This window comes from Neoarius graeffei, chromosome 8 (assembly GCF_027579695.1).
Source record: "Neoarius graeffei isolate fNeoGra1 chromosome 8, fNeoGra1.pri, whole genome shotgun sequence".
NCBI lineage: Eukaryota > Metazoa > Chordata > Actinopteri > Siluriformes > Ariidae > Neoarius > Neoarius graeffei.
The window spans coordinates 68407494-68430305 of NC_083576.1; the positions used below are offsets into that span (position 1 = coordinate 68407494).

The 22812-nt window shown below is 40.8% G+C and overlaps 1 protein-coding gene across 2 annotated transcripts in view; it reads right to left on the reverse strand.

Moving 5' to 3' along the window:
• Window positions 1-22812, reverse strand: part of rab11fip5b (RAB11 family interacting protein 5b (class I)) — a 26584-nt gene continuing 3772 nt past the window's right edge. Inside the window, exons 2-6 of one of the 2 annotated variants that reach the window (XM_060928092.1) lie at window positions 15573-16078; window positions 10997-11537; window positions 7831-7965; window positions 5964-6096; window positions 1-2340 (exon numbers count right to left, since the gene is read on the reverse strand). In XM_060928092.1, coding sequence (XP_060784075.1) covers window positions 2080-2340; window positions 5964-6096; window positions 7831-7965; window positions 10997-11537; window positions 15573-16078 — 1576 coding nt within the window. In that variant the 3' untranslated portion in view covers window positions 1-2079. Of the gene's footprint in view, window positions 2341-5963; window positions 6097-7830; window positions 10108-10996; window positions 11538-15572; window positions 16079-22812 lie in introns of both variants that reach the window. The other variant, XM_060928091.1, reaches the window with a different exon arrangement.

The following is a 22812-nucleotide window of genomic DNA, read 5'->3' on the forward strand; positions in this document are numbered from 1 at the left end:
TTAGAATAAATAAAACTTGGTAAAACACAAATGGGAATGTTCTGGAAAAGCTATGTAACAAAAGTATAACTTGTAGAAGTGAGGGGAAAAACAAACAAACAAAACGTACTCTCACAGTGCTTTACGGCTTTAGCCATAACATCGCTGCAATGGTGAAGTTCAACCTCTTCAACATTCAGTCAACATACGGTAGAAGAGTAACTGAAAACTGTTACTGATAAACTTAGTATGAAATTATTTACTCAACAAATCTTTCTGCAACAGTAAAGGTTTCTTTCTTCAGCATTCAATAATACAGATAAACTCACTGCTTATGCAAACAATGTCTTAATGAAAAGCTTTGGGAAAATGTAAATTAACATTAAGACAGACAATCTAAGACAGACAGATGCACTGTTAATACTGCATTTAAAATGAAAACAAGGAATATGTCAATTTTAACAAATGTCAGAGCATTAAGAAGTCTTTTGAGGGAAAAAAAAAAGCACAGCCATCATTGCATTCTTTAACAATCTGAATGATGTAGGTTCCTGTGGTTGTGTCATGGTCATTTTCCTTTGCACAATTGCAAATCCAGCGACTTTTACAGCAAACAGCTATGGGATTATATATAACAATATGATGAACAACTACTGTGTGATGCCTAGCATATACTATTGCATAGCTTACATGTAGGTTTTCAATTGCGATGATAATCATGCTTTCTTTTTGCCGAGATATTATATAAGAAGCTGACTGTTTTAAGCATCAAGTCATTGCATAATACAGTGTAAGGTATGTCTGTAAATCAAGTGTTAGCAATATTTACAGACTTATAATAGAAATTGACTATTTTACATCCAAAATGTTTTGGAGGGTCAGAACAGAATTTCACATTTATTCATGAAAAACATTTCGCTCTTGGATGACCAACCTGAGAATTTCTGTTTAATTTGAACACCTGGAAGCACATAACTGAACGATTCACTGAAGTGTTCACGGAGGAAAACAAAAGGGTTTTTTTTCTTGGATTGTCCAAAATCCATTCAAGCAGGAAGAAAGCAGAGTTTCTAAAAAGCATTTCTGAATAAAGGTCAGTCATAGCATACAAGCTACACATATTGTTCTTAGGAACCATTGGTATAGATTTGAAATGCAGAAAAGCTCAAGGATCGCAAAGGGGGGGGGGATGACAGAAATATACTAATGGCCAAATGTTTGTGGACACCTGATCATCATACCCATATGTTGGCCATCCCCAAACTGTTAGACAAAATTGGACACACACAATTGTATACAGTAGATTTACAATTTCCCTTCACTAACACTGGAACCAAACTTGTTCCAGGATTTCAATGCCCCTATGCACAAAGCAAGGTCCATGAAGACCTGGTTTGCCCCAGGCCTTCTCGCACAACATCAGTGCCTGACCTCATTAACACACTTGCAACTGAATGAGCAAATCCTCACAGCCATGCTCTAAAATCTAGTGAAAAGTCTTCAGAGAGGAGTGGAGATTATTATAAACAGCAAAGGGGGACAAATCTGGAATGAGATTTTCAAAAAAAAAAAAAAAAAACCACATAAATGGACGTGATGGTTAGGTGTCCATAAACATTTGGCCACATAATGTTTGTCTTTCTTTATTGTTTTGTTCAGTTTCAAACAAATAAATGATCCTTGAGTGCTTGTGTACAAGAGCAATAAATCAGACTTCTCTATAGGCAGTGTTTGATTTGCAATTTGTGGTCTGTTTTCTTGGAAGATTTTTTTGTTTTCTGGAAAGAATCTTGGAAGTCATGAATACGTGTAATATATGCAAAGTGATATTATTTGAATTTTGGAGGTATATTTCTACTCCAGTCCTTAATGTGTTTAAATCAATCCTCTACGCAGCAAAACCTACAGCAGCGACATTCTAGCGAAAAACATGAAAGATCACTGGTTGAATAATGTTCCAATGATTTTGGCCCTGTATTGTCCAAAACGAAGTTGGCAAAGCTTGACTGTATCACGGTGGATGGGACAGTATTGTAGCTGTTTTGAGGATTGCAAACGGGTGCACAATGTCAGCTGTAGTTCACACGGGTGAGGTACACATCATTTGGGCCGGGCGCGTACCTGCAGCAAGGTGGGCGTTTGCTCCATGATGCGCACCAGCAGCTTGTCAATGTAGTCCTCCAGATCTCGCACCTGGACCTTTAGCTTCTTCAGCTCAGCCTCACGCTTCTCCAACAGCGTGGCCTGTAGTTCTGACTCAGCCCGCTGTCTCTCCGCAGCCATCTCCTGTTGCAGCAGTAGAGCAATCAGCTCCATGTTACTCAGAGTCTGGTAGTGAGTGTAGGCCTCCGACATACACACCTGGGCCCAGACAAAGAGATCCACAAAACACACAAAAATAGGATTGTCATGTGTCAGAAAAAACAAGGAAGTATGGTACATTAACGAGTACCCTTATGAGTCTGTCTGGTTAGAATAAGCAGAATAACCTAAAGTACTTTTTATTTTAATGACTATGTTCTGTTTGCTACTTAATAATGGATGTAATGTTCACAAGTCATATTGACCTGAAATAGAAGATAATATTTGAAATGACAAACCGTGAATACATCTATGGTTTTGGGATGCACACAGTTGCTTGGAGACAAGGGAGCAAAATTGGTCATGTTTTCTAGGTAGGAGGGATGGCATACTCTCGCTCACCTGTCAGTCAGACTGACACTAACCAGTTGTGGGTGTCTCAGAGTTCATGTATGCGGAAGAAGGTAGATAGCCTTTTCCTCGGATTGTGTTACACTGCCTCGTGACCCTTTATGAGCAGCAGGTCAAAAAGGTGTGCCTGGCTGCCTTAATGTGCCTCAACCGTTAGGCGTAATATGAGATCAGAGAGCTGGCTCATGAGAGGGGAACTGGCAGGTGACCAAACTGACCTGATCTGAACACAGCCTGTGTAATATAATGTTATAGCAGATGCACCAAAGTTAAATTTGTCCTGTGTGTACAGTAGAAAAACGATCAATGCCCACAAAGGTTAATTAACAGTTATTCCACAAAAGTGAGTTGTACATGAGCTGATAGCCAATGAGGCGCGTAGTGGCGGGTCAGCTATAAGCCATGTACAACAAAATTGAGTGGAATAACTGTTTTATTCTATCCACATTCACTGGATTTTGAGATACGGAGCATTTTTTAATTTTTATTTTTAGCAAATTTGATGAATAAAAGGGCGGCACGGTGGTGTAGTGGTTAGCGCTGTAGCCTCACAGCAAGAAGGTCCAGGTTCGAGCCCTGTGGCCGGTGAGGGCCTTTCTGTGTGGAGTTTGCATGTTCTCCCCGTGTCCGCGTGGGTTTCCTCCGGATGCTCCGGTTTCCCTCACAGTCCAAAGACATGCAGGTTAGGTTAACTGGTGACTCTAAATTGACCGGAGGTGTGAGTGTGAATGGTTGTCTGTGTCTGTGTGTCAGCCCTGTGATGACCTGGCGACTTGTCCAGGGTGTACCCCGCCTTTCGCCCGTAGTCAGCTGGGATAGGCTCCAGCTTGCCTGCAACCAAATTACTTGAAAAAATCCTCTGTAATCAATTAAGTTTTTACCTTGAAAATGGAAACTGGCTCAATGACTCCCAGCATGGTTTTCGTGCCAAGCGATCAACTATGACGGCACTATTATTATTTACAGAACACATAAGACACTCTTTAAACAAAGGCCATATAACTGGTGCTATTTTTGATTTCCGTAAAGCTTTTGATACTGTAAACCATCAGATTCTGTTGGACAAACTTATTTCATTTCAGTTATCTTCTTCTGTGATCTCAATGCTGTCTTCATATCTCACTAATAGGTCACAAGTTGTTAAGATTGGTCATGAAAGATCTGACTCTAAAGAGTGTAATATGGGTGTCCCCCAAGGTAGTATACTTGGTCCGTTACTTTTCCTGCTGTATATAAATGATCTTCCTTGCATTTGTAAATTCTCAAACTGTTTGTTGTATGCCGATGACACTGCTATTTTTCTTTCTGATTCTGACCCTAACACTATATTAATTTAAAACTATTATCTGACCTTCAGCATCTTCATGATTGGCTGGACACAAATCATTTAACCATCAACGTCAAGAAGACTGAATGTATGTATTTTTATTCCCAAAGGAAAAGCCTGTCCATCTCTGTCCCTATTACCCTTTCAAATCAAAACCTTGTGACCACAAAAACCTATAAATATCTTGGAGTGATTTTGGATTCACATCTTACTTACAGAGAACACACAATTAAGTTAGCAAGTAAAGTTAATCAGAAGCTATATGTTTATAGTAAGATCAGACCATATTTGTCACTCAGTATCACACACATATTTACATGCAATTATTCTTTCAACATTATCTTATTGTCTTCCTATTTGGTCTCTCACTACAAAAGAAATCACAGAACCAATTGCTAGATTATACAACAGAGCATTTAAGATCCACCATCAACTTCCTAGTTGGACACATCACTGTACTGCACTCACTCACTCAAATGCTCTCACTTTTCAGAACTATATTAAACACCCATGTTATGACATTTTACTTTCAGCTACAATCAAACTGTCCCATAGCTAGTCTTGCTGTGTTCCTTCCAACAACTAACATGCAACAGGGGCGGACAACAAGATCAGTAACTAGGGCACTTCTTACAGTGCCAGCCTTTAGAAACACCTATGGCCAGCGATCATTCTTTCACACTTACACTAAAATATGGAATGATATTCCACACCACATCAGAATAACACCATCTATTACTCATTTTAAAAAGGCTTATATATTTCTTTTGCTGAATAGTTATACTTGTAACCACTAACACATCATATATACTTACATACACTGATATTATTCAAAACCTTAACTGATTTATGTCTGTGTAATATTTTTTTTTTTTACTTTTATCCTTGTCCCACATTTTTGTTGCTGTTATTGTACTGTATTGTGGTGTTTATAGTTGGTGTTTTGTATTCCTGTTGTTTTATGTGCTGCAGAACAGGAACCTGCTGAAAACCAGCTGAAGCTGAGCCAGGCCCTTTAAACTGTAACTGTTTGTTACTTTTAAAAATTCCTGTATAATGAATGAATGAATGAATGACCCTGTAGAACAGGATAAAGCGGCTAGAGATAATGAGATGAGATAATTCTTGAAAAGTTTATTTAAAAAAAAATTCTTACTATCAAATACTTTTATTCTATATTTTGTTGCTTTTTGGTATTTTTGGGGGTTTTCTTCTTTAGGGTTTTTTTTTTTTGGCGGTTGGAAAATCAACTTAAAGGTGCATTACTGCCACCGACTGGGCTGGGGTGTGGAACAGCAGATTATTACCATTTATTTATTTATTTATTTATTTATTTTTTGGGGGGAGGGGTGCTGCTATATTCTTTTAGCTATTTCTGTTTCGTTTAAATACTTGAGAACAATTTTTGGGGTTTGTTTTCAAGTTTTTATTTCGCCCTTGGTTGATTCAGGAACACGCTCTGCCATTTTTTTTTCTACTCACAGTATATGAGCTGATGGCCTAGTAGAAGAGTAGCCAATCAGAGCACGCAATTGCTCATATCCAGTGAATGTGGATAGAATAATGTCATTTTAACCTGAACAGAATGCACAGGTTAATTATCTGTGAGTCTCTGAGTGAAATTCTTCCACTTTCATAGTGTCTGAACTGGATTCGGCCATTTTGGGTTTCCCCATATTTAGAATTGGTATTACCGGTACATTTATCCTTGGATTTAATGACAAATTCAGTGTTGATTAATATTGAAAACGTATCTGTGCTTAGCACATAATATAAAAATGTACAGTATATAATCTTGCTTCTCTAGAACTCTCTGGTCAGTGTCTGAGATTCCTGTAGGAACTGTCTGCCTTCTTAGATCTTGAATTTTCTATTCTTATGTTATTAATGTTACCAGTTGAACCTTGGTGAGTGAGGTTTTGTTAAATCCGAATGCTTGCACTACCTGGGGTTTCTCCGGTTCAGCTACGCTCTGCTGTGTGGAACGCCCAGGGTGGATGGAGGAGCGCAGTTTCTCCAGTACTGATTTCTTCTCTCCCGGCACTGCTGTGGTGGTCAGAGGCTTCACTGGATGAGGGCTGAACAAGCAACAATAATAATGAGAAATCAAGCACTTTAAAATAATTAGAACATTAAAAGCTTTATAGTATCAGGTTAAGCAATGCAAAACAGTAGCAACTGTGACTAATTTTGTTAGTTTTCAGCAATGAAAGACTGACGTGATGAGACAGTAAAAGAAAGTTTGTTGCACTGAAAAATCTCAGGAAAGATTCAGTGACCTTGCCTAATACTGGGACTGTAAAATATCTGTAAAATACGAGTGTGCTTTCTTTCATTGTTTGTATTCTGATCAATCTCAGACTTTCTCAATAAAGGATCTTCAACACATACCTGAGAATTGTAGTCAAAAATTAGTGATGCAGCAATTTAAGATTGAGCTTTGGAATTGGTGTGGATTCTGTTCTGAAACACTGGATAAGTATTGGACTGGATATGACATTTGTGAGCCTCATGTACTGCCATGTATGGTGTTGTGAATATGATTGTGATTTACTGACACTGCTTTCACTTGAACACAGGGATTAAATCGTCTTAAAAGCACACTGCTATCATGACAGACATTTCACATAATTTAGCAACAGAAGCTTGTAGAAAGCAGGCGTGGTTACTGTGCGGATATCAGAACTACACAATATCAGGTACTTGCCTCTACTCTATATAATATTGTTGGCCAATATTACATATCATACATACAGGACACTTTTTCGATGGAATAAGAACATGTATTCTATTCCCTTCTAGCGGGTTTTATTCATTTGGTTTGATAGCATGCAATACTGTTAGCATATCGCTTATCCTACATGTATTATGTCACTCTACCCAATGGAGAATGAGCGTTGAATATGGTTTATGATATTGCATGGTTGTCGTCAAGACATGACGTCACACATCGGAGACAAAACTTCTGCGCAAAGCGAGCGACGGTAACAATTTGTAAACAAACAATTGTAATTGTAAACAAACCATCAGGTTTGCTTCGTTAAATATGGAAGCTTTTGAGAGAATTTTGAAAGAGAAAGATGCGTTGAACACCCGAAAATAATGTGTATGTATAATAATAATAATAATAATAATGGCTTTTTTTCATGGTATATCAGATATATTCCATTCAGCTAGCATGATATTGAACTCGTCTTCGATTCGTTCAGCATCATGCTAGCTGAATGGAATATATCTGACATGCCGCTCAACGCCAGCCAATATTATTTAATAATAAGGGAAAGCATATCATAATCACAATATTAAACAGTATTTTGGTTCTATTGTGCAGCCTTAGTGGCAAGAATTTAAATGGATATCGTCATGTTTGGTTGTAATCTTACTGAAGAACATGCAGGTTGATTTCAGTGAATGCTTGGGTTTATAACCCAGCAACATCATTTAAACACTCTAATGCTAAAGAGCACATACAATATTTCAGTATTTCAACTATTAGTTCAGTCTAAACTCTTCTGTTTATAAATCTCTTATGCTGCTTTGAAACAGATGCAAGAATCATAAGAAGCAAAAATAAAAAGCGAGAAACAAAGCAAATGAAAGAGAAACCGAGCAAAAGAAAGGACATCACAGGAGCAAAGCTGAATATAGCATTGTAGCAGGAGATGGACAAAGAAAGACCAGGACTAGAACAGACCAAATTAGACATGTATGTAACCCTGTCCTCCTGCACCTGGGTGTCAGAATGGAGTGCGTGTCTCAGGTGAGGGAGGAGGGGAGGAGTGAATACACTCAAGGAGGCTCTGAGGTCTCACCTGCTCTCCTCAGCGGGAGGGCGACTGCTAGCTGGCTCTGCCTCCTCTGGGGTGAGTGTGTGCTTTGCAGTAGCCTGCAGCTGGAGTGTGGAGGTGGTGTACGAGGCCTCGGCCAGAGTGCTTCCCAAGCCGGGCCTTGTGGTTGGGTCATGCATAACAGAGGACGGGTTGGGGTCAGAAGAAGTGGCATTAGGATGAGAGAAAGAAATGGATGGACTTGTATGCAAAATGAGATCTGACAAAGGAGGTTTGGTTGAACTGATGTCAGAGCTCGCGGTTGATAAAACTGCACTGGGGTCAGTCTTGGGGGAGTTTGTAGTGGAACGTGTTCTAATGCGTGCTGATCTAACTTCTGTTTTGGAAGGGCTTCTTGAACCTCTTGGTGCTACTCGGGCATGCAAGTCCTCAAAACTGATCTTGTTGCTCTCTGAAACAGGAACATTGGATCCATTTGCTTCTGGCTTAATTTCAGCTGTTTTAGCCTTAATCTCGTCATAAATCAGAGAGTATTCAACATCATGTGGGGCATCTAAGCCTGCGTTGTCCTCTGTTGCCTCAGGTTTAAGCTGTGCCATCACACTTCCGTCATCCCTGTCTCGTTGGAGGATTGTTTGTGGACTTACAGAGCTCTCTTTGTGATTGGGATCCTCTGATTCAACCCTTATAGTAAAATCTGAATGTGGATGGACGCTTTGTTGTTCCAAGTTGTCACAGGATTTCTCAGAATGATTATTGTTGGACATTCCAGTTGAACTAACAACAGTATCTGGAGTTTCCTTTAGGGAAACTGATCCTAGCTCTGCCATTTTGTTTAGTAAATCTTGAGGAGGCACTGAGGAGAACCCACATCCTGACAAAATCCCAGACGACTCGACATCTCTAGAATTTGGGCACTGGGTTGATCCTTTGTTTCTGTCTTTATCCATCATTCCAAAAATAGTCTGGTCCACATCTGAAGGTGAGCTGTCACAATCAATAAAAGCAAACTGAGAAGAATCATTTGTATTATTGTTATTGGAATCTGGAGTAGTAATGTCTCCAGTAGGGATTATGTTCTCAATCTGCCGATCAGAAAAGGGCTTCTGTTCGGAGGAGGACTCTGGATTTATCGGAACCTGAAAGTCGCTGCACAGTGACTCACTTACAGTTGTATCACAGTCTGAGAGGCTAAATGGCGTACTGGGCACAGTGTTATCACTTCCAGAATACTGGGAGTTTCCCCGTATGTGTTCATACCCATACTGTGAATTCTTTAGTGCAATATTTAGACCTCCTTCAGTCAAATTTTTCTCTTGTCCATTTTCTAGATTTTCATCTCTGGGCATTTGTACAGTATGTGAAGGTGGACAAATGTTTGCATTCTGCTCCAGAGTAGCACAGTGCAAGTCTTTACCTAAATGGGAAGCTTTGGTGTTCGTCTCTTTAAGTCTTTCTCGATGTCGTAGGGAAGCCAAATCTGTCTGGAAGAGCACACAAGCTTCTTTTTGGACCGCAAGCTCCTGTGCTCTGTCTAGCCAGCTGTCTGAGCACCTCTCTTGAATGGGCACCGGGGTCCTCACTGGCCTTCGTGAGGCTAAAGCAGGTAGGTTACAATCCTTGGAGATTCTTTCATTAATTATGATCCCTGTTTTCGGTTTAATACTGCAGTATTCAACTGGATGAGAGTTAGGAGGTGAACCAGGGATTGTGGCTGAGGGTGGTTGAGTGGGATTCCCAACTGGCGATTTAAGACGGCTAGTGGCCAAAGCTTCAAATTCATCCCATTCCCCCCTGCTCTCAGATAAAGGACGGCTTGCTCGTGTTGCATTACTAGAGTTCACAGTGGCTGTCTCTGGTGTCCCAGGCATGAAGACAGGGAGGGACCTCTGCCTAGCTACACTCCGAGGCCTCTCTCTCTTTATAGAGGACAATTTGTTTGGTGTACCATCGTGGATAGTGCTTGGAAGGCCACTCCTTGGAGGGAATGCTGGGTAATGGTTGAATGGAGAGTTGTGGTAACCAGAAATCGCAGGAGGAGATTTCAAAGCTTCCTCGGCTATGAGCTCCTCAAAAAACGGGTTCCTTTGCAGTCGTGTGAGGAAAGGGTTGGTAGGGGAGAGGGAGGGTGGTGAAGATGAGGAATGGGAGAATGGATTAGTGGGAGGGCCAGCAGGAGAGGATGGCGTTTGGCTAGTAACAGAAACTAGGGGAAGAGAGCGTGGTGGTAGAGTGGGGTAGCAGGGAGGGAGGGAAACGGATGTTTCTGGGCTGCTTTCTACTTTAGGAGGAACTCCCAGCCTGTGGAGGGAAGGCACAAGTAGTCCTCTTAGTCATATCCATGTGTATTAGGGCCATAACTGCTGCTGCTAGAGGGATTTATAAAAAGACTTTCTCTATAAGATAAGAAAAAAAAAAAAACCTCTTCATATCAGTGAAACATCAGTGAAAAGCTTTAGATTGGCTGATTACCATTGGCGTTGACTACACCGTGCCTTTTTGGCATGTTGTGGCATGGCTTGATTTAGACCATCTCTTTGAATGAATTAATCACTACGAAAAAAATCTTAATTATTCTGCATTAAAAATGTCCATTCCTGTTACATAAAAAATGCTGAGAACATAATGGAAAAACCTGACAGCTTAAAATTGCTGATTAGTTTAAATGAAATGGAGGTATAAGCTATAATAACAAAAACAGTAATAAAAATGTGTCCAGTCTCTGTAAAACATGCTATTACTCACAAAAAAAAACTACTTAGCAACAGAAAATCAAATGCATTAAAAAAATTAAAAATAAAAAAAATAATTAAAAAAAAGGGAGGACATTAACCAAGCGGATAATTAACCTTCTAAAATATGTGCATGCACAAACAATGCAAATATGTCAAAATAATAAGCATTATCCATAGGGGATGCTTTCTTCTGCAAAAAATACATAACTGAAAATGTTTGAAGGGTTGCAATACAGGATGACTGATACATGGTAAACGTGTGAAGCATTAAATGATAAAACATAACAGTTCCAGTGTACGTATTTCATTGAGCCTGAAAGATGCAGATAAATATTCAAGATGACAAACTGTAAACATGTATAAATACTCAGAGAACAGAGATTTACAGAAAACAGTACCATGGTCAGGAAGTGTATATTTTTGGATTCTGTAAGTGCTTCATCGCAGTCACTCACCTTGGCTTGTTTTGGGTGTCACTGGAACCAAACCAGCCACGTAGACGTCCCTCCTGACCCTGCTCGGGTTTGGCTGGGAGAGAGTCACTCCTTCCGCTGGAAAACAGAGTCTTCCTCAGCTTCTTCCCTTTATCTGAGACATCTGCAGTGGAAGAAGCCATCACCAGGGGGGCAGTAGCCTGCACCGGCTTCCCTTCTGAGATACTGATTCCCACCTTTGAAAAGCCCTCAGCCTCTCCCTCAAGCTCCTTTTTGCTCTTGTCAATGGAGCTACGCCTCTGTGTGTCTTCATTGCGACGGGTAAGATTCTGCAGCGAGCGTGATAAAGGAGAGCATTTCTCGAGTAGCGTGCGCTTGATTGGAAGACTTCCAGGTCCTTTGGAGTAGATGGGCTCAGAGTAAACATGGCTGCCATTGATGCAGAGGGTGGACTTAGAGAGCAGCATGTTCTGGCCTTTTACACTCTCTACAGCCGTACTGGGACGTGAGGAAACTGTGATCTTACTGGCCTCATCACTATGTGCACGCTTGTGGGTCATCACTTTAGGAGCCGTGAACACCATGTGGACATACCGAGAAAGCACAAGATAGAAAGAGTCAACAGTGGGTGAGCTGAAGCACCAAGAGTACACATTCACTCAAGCTTAGAAAACATGATTTGATTAAAGCTATAGTCATGGACTTATAAATCCACCATAATTTTATGGTATATACAGTGCCCTCCACAATTATTGGCACCTCTTGTAAAGAAAGAGTTAAGGAAAAAAATCCACCTTTTGGTGAGATTTTTTCATCTCACACTGAAAAAATGAGAAAAATCCATTGTTTAATTGAAATATATTTACTCGGAGAAAAACAAATCCCTCATCAAGAAAATTTTCAACAAAAACACATGCGACACTATTACTGGCACCTCAGGAAATTATAGTGAAAACAAACAATGTAATTGAAGCATGTTTCCCATTTAAATTGTCCATTTTCGTGTTGACTGGAGTGTATAGGAACTTTCAAGCTGTAATCCATGACTTCCTGATCAACTGGGGTACAAATATGAGGTGACACGGAGGCCAATTTGCTTAGTCATCCATCAACATGGGAAAGATAAGAGAACACACAAAGCAAAGGGAGTGTGTTGACCTTCATGAGTCAGGGAACTGTTATTAAAAATAAATAAATAAAATAGTTATTTGCCTGAAAATGCCTATTTCTACTGTTATGGCAATAATAATAATAAAAAAAGCAGACACCAACTGGAACTGTCACAAACTTACCTGGAAGAGGAGCCAAGTTTATTTTGTCCCCACATACAGTGAGGAGGATGGTAAGAGACTCATTAAAAAAATCCCCAAGGAACACGGTTGGTGACTTACAAGAAAAAGTAAAATCTTGGGGTTTCCAATTCTCCAAAACCACAATCAGACACCATCTCCATGTTAACAGATTATTTGGAAGATATGCCAGGAAAAAAAAAAAAGCCTTTTTCTCACAGTTCATCACAAACATAAGCACCTGAAATTTGTGAAATGCTACTACAACGTTGATTGGAATCATGTTCTATGGTCTAATGTAACAAAAAATTAAGCTTTTTGGCAATAAACACTCAAGGTGGGTTTGGCGTAAAAAGAAGGATGGTTATGATGAAAAGAACCCGATCTCAACTGTAAAACATGGTGGAAGCTGTGTGATGTTTTGGGGCTGTTTTTCCTCCAAAGACCCTGGAAACCTTGTTAGGGTACATGGCATCATGGACACCATGAATTTCCAGGACATTTTAAATCAAAATCTAGCGGTCTCTGCCAGGAAACTAAAACTGGGTCGTCATTGGAGCTTCCAGCAGGACAATGATCTGAAGCATATGTCCAAATCAACATAAAAATGGCTAGCTGAAACAGAATCAAGCTTTTCCCATGGTCATCTCAGTCCCTTGACCTGAACCCCATTGAAAATCTGCGGGCTGAGCTGAAGAGGAGAGAGAGCAAGAGACAGGGTCAAGGACCCTGGATGATCTGGAGAGATTGTGTAAAGAGAAATGGTTTCAGATGCCCTGCTCTATATCTCCAACCTTATAAAATGTTATAGGAGACTCAGTGCTGTTTTACTGGCAAAAGAAGATTGTAGAAAGTATTAAATGCAGGGGTGCCAATAATAGTGGCACGTGTTTAGTTGAAAATATTTCTTGAGGGATTTTTTTCTCTGAATAAATTTATTTCAATTAAAGGTTGGATTTTTCTCATTTTTTCAGTCCGAGACGAAGCTACTTCACCAAAAGGTGGCTTTTTTCCCCCTTAATCTTTACAAAGGGTGCCAATAACCATGGAGGGCACTGTATCTGACTGACTAACTAGCTCACATTTTTTCAAAGCAGTGTTCCATACACCTGAGAGAAAATATAGCAAAGTTTTACAACCTAAAAAAAAGTACACTAACAGCAAATCATTACCCTATTTTTAATACAGTAAATAAAACTCTGAAGCTGAAGGTTAGCAAAAATCTAAACCACGTCGCATTGTCTGGTATTGCTTATTGTTAGGCTAGGCTACTGCTCCTTCCCGACAGAGGATGGGAAGGAGCAGTAGCCTAGCCTAACAATAAGCAATACCGGACAATGTGCAATATAATGTGCAATATCTCTCCTGCTGCCCCCCCTTTTTTTTTACTTCCCCCCCCTTCCACATATCTTATTCTTTTTATATTTGTATATGTAAATACTTAATTTAATCTAATTTATCTAGAAGTTTTTTCTCTATTTTCTATTCTCTGTTTATCCTGTAATGATGCTGCTGGAATCTTAATTTCCCTGAAGGAACCCTCCCGAAGGGATCAATAAAGTTCTAATCTAATCTAATCTAATCTAATCTAATCTAATCATTTTTCAATGTTTAATGTTTTACTGTTTATGGCTTGCAGTTTGGTTAGACAGCTGGTGATCTTGCTAGAAATCAGCTCAAATGAACTTTGCAAACTAACTTGGACCTATAGAAATTCCCATTGTATACTTTTTTAAATGTAACTTGGGGGCGGCACGGTGGTGTAGTGGTTAGCGCTGTCGCCTCACAGCAAGAAGGTCCAGGTTCGAGCCCCATGGCTGGCGAGGGCCTTTCTGTGTGGAGTTTGCATGTTCTCCCCGTGTCCGCATGGGTTTCCTCTGGGTGCTCCGGTTTCCCCCACAGTCCAAAGACATGCAGGTTAGGTTAACTGGTGACTCTAAATTGACCGTAGGTGTGAATGTGAGTGTGAATGGTTGTCTGTGTCTATGTGTCAGCCCTGTGATGACCTGGCGACTTGTCCAGGGTGTACCCCGCCTTTCGCCCGTAGTCAGCTGGGATAGGCTCCAGCTTGCCTGCGACCCTGTAGAACAGGATAAAGCGGCTAGAGATAATGAGAGGAGATGTAACTTGACTTATTATTACTAAATCGATTGGATAGCTTGTACTTGCATTTATGTGATCATCTTTGATGTTTCCTAATTTCAACAAATTGCTTTTGCCCATTTCTCTATAACACCCGGATTTCAAATGCCTGGTGTGTCCAATCCTAAACCACTGGTGGTACCCATCAGATATATTTTGAGCAAGCATGCTTAGAGCGTTTGTTATATATCTGTTTTTGATGCTGTCCCTGAGAAGGATTAGCGATAGGTGAACAGACACATCATGGTGTTTTGTATGTGTTTTTCCTCTCTCCCTCTCCCCATCTTAAATGTAGTTAGGATACCCTGGAAATCAAGCCAATTTGATGTCGTGACTGGTAGATTAAAACTGATGTCTTAGCATCATTTGCACTTTGTCAACACTAGATTTTAAATACCAGATACAGAATATTTAAACAGTTATTCCATGGAATCGAGTCGTACATGAGCCGATAGCCGATGAGGCGCGTAGCGCAATGTTGGCTATAAACAGTGCACGATGAGATTGAGTGGAATAACTGTTTTATTCTATCCACATTCAATGGATTTTGAGAAATGGAGCATTTTAATTTTTAGCAAATTCGATAAATAAAATCTTTATAAAAAACGCCAGACAAAATCATTTCAGCTACATGCAAACAAACTGGCAGAACGACAGTAGCAATTTGTGAAAAATGCTACAATAATTATTGAAAAAATAAGATACATTCTTACCATCAAATACTTTTATTCCATATTTTGTTGCTTTTTTTGTATTTTTTGGGGTTTTGTTTTCAAGTAGAGGTTTTATTTCGTCCTCGGTTGGTTCAGTAACACTCTGCCGTTTTGTTTTTCTTTGCTCACAGTATATGAGCTGATAGCCTCGTCGTAGTCAATCAGAGCATGTGATTACTCATATCCAGTGAATTTGCATAGAATAATTGACATTTTCTAGTTACCATAAATTGCAAACTATTACTGCCTAGACTGTTATTACCGAGGCTACTTACTTACTACTGAAGCTGCCCAACTCTACCTACAAAATCATATTAATCAAATTAAAAAAACAAAACAAAACCTGAAAAGACTTGACAAGTCTCCAAACTAAACTGCTCACCCCTCTTGGTTATCTGCTTTTAAAAAACTAACAAATTATCAATCTGTTCCCAAGGTGCCAAGATGTCCTACCCTTTACTGCCCCATCTGTATCAGAGTGGAAAGGCTCCATGACTCTGCTGCTGTAGACAGGTGTGCTGCTTAACTCTATGGGAACAAAAGGATCCCCTGCTGATGAGGCCATGCTGCTCTCCGAGGCCAATGATGAACAGGATCGTGTGTCAGAGTTCTTTCGCAACTTCCCCTTCAGAAAGAAGCCCTTCACCTTGCTCTTGCCTTCATCAGCACACTCCTCCTGTACTGAGTCCTCCCCTCCACCATCATCCTGGAAAGTCTGACTCGTTGAGCTTGACAGAGCAGCATAGCGACCAGGGAGGATGGCTGAGGAAGACTCGACGTCTCCTTTTTTCTTGCCTGTGACACGGTCCTTCAGCTTGCCGAAGGCTGAGCGAGGCTTGTCCTGGATGGTCAGATCATACATGCTGGCTGTCATGTTATTGCGAGTGAACTGGATGGTAAGCTGCAGCTCTCCTCGCTCCTTCTCCTTCCTCCTAGCTTTAGAACGCAACTTTAGCCACCTGTACCAGACAGACAGAAAGCACACACTTCAGGACACACTCTGTAAATAATATTCATTATTGAATATAAAGTGCATTCAGAAAGTATTCAAATCCCATCATTTTTTCAGTATTTTGTTGTTACAGACTTACTCCAACATGGATACATATAGAAAAACAGTCTTTCCTCACAGCTCCCTGGTTCGATCCTGAGCTTAGGTTACTGTCTGTGTTGAGGTTCACATGTTCTCCCCTTGTCTGCATGGGTTTCCTCCAGGTTTTCTAGTTTCCTCCTACCTCCCTGTAGTTGGATTAGCTATGCTAATGACACCTAGGTGTGAACGAGTGTTTGCATGATGCCTTGCAATGGACTGGCACTTGATCCAGGGTGTAATTTCTCCTCGCACCAGCATTCCTAGGATAGGCTTCAGATCCATCATGACCCTGACCAGAATAAAGCAGTCACTGAAGATGAATGAATGAATGAAATATGCTGTATTCGAAAAGAAAAAAGCACAAGCTTTCACCAGTTAACCTTTGAAATATCACATTTCCATAAATATTCAGACCAGAACTTTACTAGAACTTAATTGAAGAATCTTAACAGTGATTACAGCCTTCTGACATCTTCCTATGTGTGATACTCCAAGTTTGGTCTACCTGGATTTGGAAATCTTCTCTCGTTCTTCTCTGGAGCACCTCTCAAGCTCTGTCAAACAAGTGCAAAATATTGCTGCTATTATAAGGACTCCCCAGAGGTGTTCAGCAGGGATCAAGTCTTGCTGGGTCACCTCAGACCTCTGGGTCAAGAGGATGAGACTTGTTTTGAAAACACCCCTGTGTTGTCTTGCTGGTATATTTTGGGTCATTGTCCTGTTCGAAGGCAAACCTTCTGTAAAAATCTAAAAGGTCTCGAGTGCTCCTAATGAAGGCTTTCCCTCAATAATGCCTCTGTACTTGACCTCTTCATCTTTTCCCTTGATCCTGAAAAAAGATCCCCACAGCATGATGCTGCCACCACTGTGCTTTACTGTAGGCATGAAATTAGTCCAGTGATGTGCAATACCTGGCTCCTTTCAGATGCACTGCTTGGTATTCAAACCAGAAAGTTCAATCTTGGTTTCATCAATTCATAGAATCTTGTTTATCATGACCTGAGAGTCCTTTAAGTGCCTTTTGGTAAAATCCAAACAAGATGTCATCTGCTGTTCACTTCGGAGTGGCTTCTGTCTGGCCAGTCTACAATTAAGGCCTAATTGGTTGTACTGCAGAGATGGCCATGCTTCTGATAAATTCTCTCATCACCACACTGGACCTCTGTAGTTCTGTCACAGTGACCTTCATGGTTGTTGGTTAGATCCTTGACTTGACACTTTCTTTCCTGAAGCTGTAGAAAATATTTTAGTGGTTCTGACCATTTCTTCCTAACAGCCACTGTAGTCAGAGAGACTGTCAAAGCTGCAGATATTTTTCAATACTCCCCCCCCCAAGACCTTTGCCTCAACACAATCCTGTCCGTTTTATTTTTTGCTTTGTTATGAACCAGGCTTGTAGTACTCGAGTCCAGGACTCGGACTCGAGTCTGACTCGTGCACTAATTTTAAGGACTCGTGACTTGACTTGGACTTGAGCACTGATGACTCGGACTCGTGCGTTAACTGCATTTGGACTCATAATTTGGAGATGAGGACTTGGATTTTTTTCCTTATTTTTTTGTAACATGCCATAATAATTTGGCATAAGATATTTATATCTAGATTAATTTTATACTAATTTCATGCAAGAGAATGCACAGTCACCTGTTCATTAGTCATGTTCAGGAACAAACTAACGTTAACGGTGCTAAAATGCCTGGAGAGAACGCCCCAGGATTGTCCACTTTGCTTATACAGACTTCTTGTGCAGTGGGGGGAAAAAAAACGCACTGCTGTGTGTTCCATATGTAGAACTATTGAGGAGACGACGGGGACAACCTCGAACTTCAATTGTCATTTGGCAAGACTCCACCCAGAGAAGTACAACCCCGATTCCAAAAAAGTTGGGACAAAGTACAAATTGTAAATAAAAACGGAATGCAATGATGTGGAAGTTTCAAAATTCCATATTTTATTCAGAATAGAACATAGATGACATATCAAATGTTTAAACTGAGAAAATGTATCATTTAAAGAGAAAAATTAGGTGATTTTAAATTTCATGACAACAACACATCTCAAAAAAGTTGGGACAAGGCCATGTTTACCACTGTGAGACATCCCCTTTTCTCTTTACAACAGTCTGTAAACGTCTGGGGACTGAGGAGACAAGTTGTTCAAGTTTAGGGATAGGAATGTTAACCCATTCTTCTCTAATGTAGGATTCTAGTTGCTCAACTGTCTTAGGTCTTTTTTGTCGTATCTTCCGTTTTATGATGCGCCAAATGTTTTCTATGAGTGAAAGATCTGGACTGCAGGCTGGCCAGTTCAGTACCCGGACCCTTCTTCTACGCAGCCATGATGCTGTAATTGATGCAGTATGTGGTTTGGCAATGTCATGTTGGAAAATGCAAGGTCTTCCCTGAAAGAGACGTCATCTGGATGGGAGCATATGTTGCTCTAGGACCTGGATATACCTTTCAGCAATGATGGTGTCTTTCCAGATGTGTAAGCTGCCCATGCCACACGCACTAATGCAACCCCATACCATCAGAGATGCAGGCTTCTGAACTGAGCGCTGATAACAGCTTGGGTCGTCCTTCTCCTCTTTAGTCCGAATGACACGGCATCCCTGATTTCCATAAAGAACTTCAAATTTTGATTCGTCTGACCACAGAACAGTTTTTCACTTTGCCACAGTCCATTTTAAATGAGCCTTGGCCCAGAGAAGGACATCTGCGCTTCTGGATCATGTTTAGATACGGCTGCTTCTTTGAACTACAGAGTTTTAGCTGGCAACGGCAGATGGCACGGTGAATTGTGTTCACAGATAATGTTCTCTGGAAATATTCCTGAGCCCATTTTGTGATTTCCAATACAGAAGCATGCCTGTATGTGATGCAGTGCCGTCTAAGGGCCCAAAGAGCACAGGCACCCAGTATGGTTTTCCGGCCTTGACCCTTATGCACAGAGATTCTTCCAGATTCTCTGAATCCTTTGATGATATTATGCACTTTAGATGATGATATGTTCAAACTCTTTGCAATTTTACACTGTCGAACTCCTTTCTGATATTGCTCCACTATTTGTCGGCGCAGAATTAGGGGGATTGGTTTTCCTCTTCCCATCTTTACGTCTGAGAGCCACTGCCACTCCAAGATGCTCTTTTTATACGCAGTCATGTTAATGACCTATTGCCAACTGACCTAATGAGTTGCAATTTGGTCCTCCAGCTGTTTCTTTTTTGTACCTTTAACTTTTCCAGCCTCTTATTGCCCCTGTCCCAACTTTTCTGAGATGTGTTGCTGTCATGAAATTTCAAATGAGCCAATATTTGGCATGAAATTTCAAAATGTTTCACTTTCGACATTTGATATGTTGTCTATGTTCTATTGTGAATATCAGTTTTTGAGATTTTTAAATTATTGCATTCCGTTTTTATTTACAATTTGTACTTTTTTGGAATCGGGGTTGTAAGTGACACACTATGTTCATTGCTCTGTTGATAGCAGGGCTTGCTGACCGATGAACTAGCTAGTGTTAACCCTCTCTCATGTTATTTGCCCTGTTGATAGTGGGCGGGGCTTGCTGAGCAATGAACAAGCTTTTTATCTGTAGCCTATTAATTAAAATTGGGCAATCAAGTAGTAACATTAGTCCAACATAGCAGCAGAAACGGTTTCACATAAAGGCAGCAACAGCCACCATCAAATGGTGCGATTGGAGTCTTGTTCTCGGACTCGAAATTTTCTTTAATGACTTGGACTTGAACACTGGGGACTCGAGACTGGACTCGGGGTTTAGTGACTCAACTACAACACTTATGAACCATCATACTTGAAAAGTTATAAACACAGAGATAGTAATGGTTTTAACTCTCTTGCTTAATGTGCTTTTCTCTATAAAACAATAAGCAGGATGTCTTTAACAAACTCACCTAAAAGCATGTTCCATGTACTAATCTTGTAGATCTTCTAAATTAGTACACAGTAAATACTTCCAAATATATACATCCTTGAAGACACAGCTTATGATAAACATGATAAGAGCTGTTCCATATTTGTATGATGTCTCCACACCCCTCCACAGTGGAAACTATGAATTGCAGAATTGTTGAAACATTTTACATGTCAACAGTGAAATCTGCTCTCCAGTATGTTCGACTCTGATCTGCTCCCTAGGAGAGAACATGCAGCTATAGCATCAAGTAAAATGCTGCCCTAAAGCAACAGAAGTACAAGAACTCTTATAGGAGCCAAACATAAATCACAGGTCTGCTCAGATAGAGGAGAATGGCTTCTGATGCACTGCATTTGTACAGCAATGTGCCTTTGTTTGAAAGAGGAGCAGTGTTCCAAGTATTTCCTCCACTTCCGGTCTCACACAGAGCTCCTCAAAGGAGCACAAATCAGACACGTGCAGAAGCCAACACAAATGACGAGAGAGAGAAAGAGAAAAAGAAGGGTGGATGCTGTTCTGAACAAAATTAAATCCAGATGTTTGCATTGTTTCTGCACTCCTACACCACTGTCTGCTGACTGAGGATACTGTAGGAAGGGTTGGATCTTCTCCTTGTGTCCCTACATGTGACCTCGACAGTCAGGAACAATGCAGGCCCTGACAACCATGACAGAGAAACCAACACTCTGTGTTCTTGACTTTTTCTTGTAAATATAGCATATGCTTTCACAATTGCTAAAGAGGTGCAGCCGGATATAACAGAAATATTACATCATAACTCCAAAGAGCTCAGACAGGCAAATGTGGATAACTGTCTGTTCAGTAACTGACAGTGTTAGGTATGTGTTTGCTACTTTCCAAAAAACAGAAGAAGTGGCATTTCAAAGCAGTGCAAAAAGAAAAATTCATCCTTTCATTCATCTTCAGTAATCGGTTATCCTGGTCAAAGTGGTGGTGGATCTGGAGTCTAGCCCTGCACATGAAGTGGAAATACAGCCTGGACGGGATGCTAGTCCATTACAAGACACCTCTCACACACACACACACACACACACACACACACACACACACACACACACACACACACACTTATTCAGGAAAGGGCATCCAATCCACTTATTGGACAGTTTTTGTGAGAATACTGGATAACCCAAAGAAAACTTAGACACGGGAAGAACAAGGCCACAAAGGAAGTAACCCAAGCTCAGGATTGACTAGAGACCCAGGACATGGTAAGGGAGTACTGGTACCTGCTGCCTTGATATTACATTACATTACATTACAGGCATTTAGCAGACGCTCTTATCCAGAGCAACATACAACATACCCAGAGCAGCCTGGGGAGGAGTTGGGGGCTAGGTTAGCCTGGGCCCGCCCATCCTAAGTGTGACGCAACACGGGGGCCTGTTGCGAACTTAGTCTGGCAAGGCAAGCTATCTCCAGCTCTTCCAAGCTCCCGAAAAATCGGGAGCTAATCAACTTTGAGCATCTCCAACAGCCCTGGGTAGAGGCGTGTTCAAGGCAGTGACGTAGTAGAACTGCGACCGGAAGCCATAGATTGTTTACAGAATCTATGCCGGAAGCGCTTCATTCACTAGAAACATTACGAACATGGAGCAGCGGCAAGCCTTTAACACAGCGGTAGATGCTGTATTGAAAGCATTCAGCGGGAAGTTCTCATTGAAAACGGAGCAAAGAGCAGCCCTGGAGGTATTTATCTTCTTCCTGTTACTCAAGCAGTTTCCGTCGCGTCACATACGTCAGAGGAAAGAGTGATGTGATTGGTTTAAGCTTCATCACAGCCTTTTCTGGCTTCGACCAGTAGCAAACTGAGGCATTTCAGGGAGGCGGGTCAACCACGCGCTTTGGGAAACGGTTGGGCTTAATATCTTTGCCAGACCAATGCTCGCAGAGCTTTGAAGTTGCGTTAGCCAGACTAGGGTTAGGTGCCTTGCTCAAGAGCACTTCAGCCATTCCTGCTGGTCCAGGGAATCAAACCAGTGACACCTTTTAGTCCCAAAGCTGCTTCTCTAACCATTAGGCCATGACTTCCCCCATGATATTATTGGTTAATATTAATTTTCCCCCTCACACACATGCATGATGATGTAGTCAAAAATGAAAGTCATTTCGAGGCAGGCAAAAGTCATTGTAATTTAAGAGGATATTACAGAAAAGTGATCTCAGGTATTCAGCAAATAATATGAGCAGGGTTCAGCTCTGATTTCACAATGTCTTTACGGCTGATACAAAGGTTTGTTTTTAGTGCTGGGAAACCAATAGAATTTCAGAAAAAGGGGCATCTGAAATAAAAACATGATGGAGCTTGATAATGTTGTTTCTCAGCCCAACTCACTGATGTCTTGCCCTTGCCTTTGTTTTTAAAGCCTTTAGCCAAGAGGTCTCAGTGCCACATACTTCCTTTTCTTTCCAAAAATAAAGCTCAGTCATCCTGACTTAGTAAAACAACACTGCAAATATGGCCATAGCATAATGACTGCCATAATGGCACATCTTCTAAATGAACTGATTGAAAGATAAAACTGATTTAAAGATACCAGTTTCAGGGTCTTGTGTGCTGCTATGCAGTGGAACATGCAGGTGCATGTTTAGTGATTGATGCCGTAATGTTCCCAGAACACACTGGCACAGCCCCTGCTA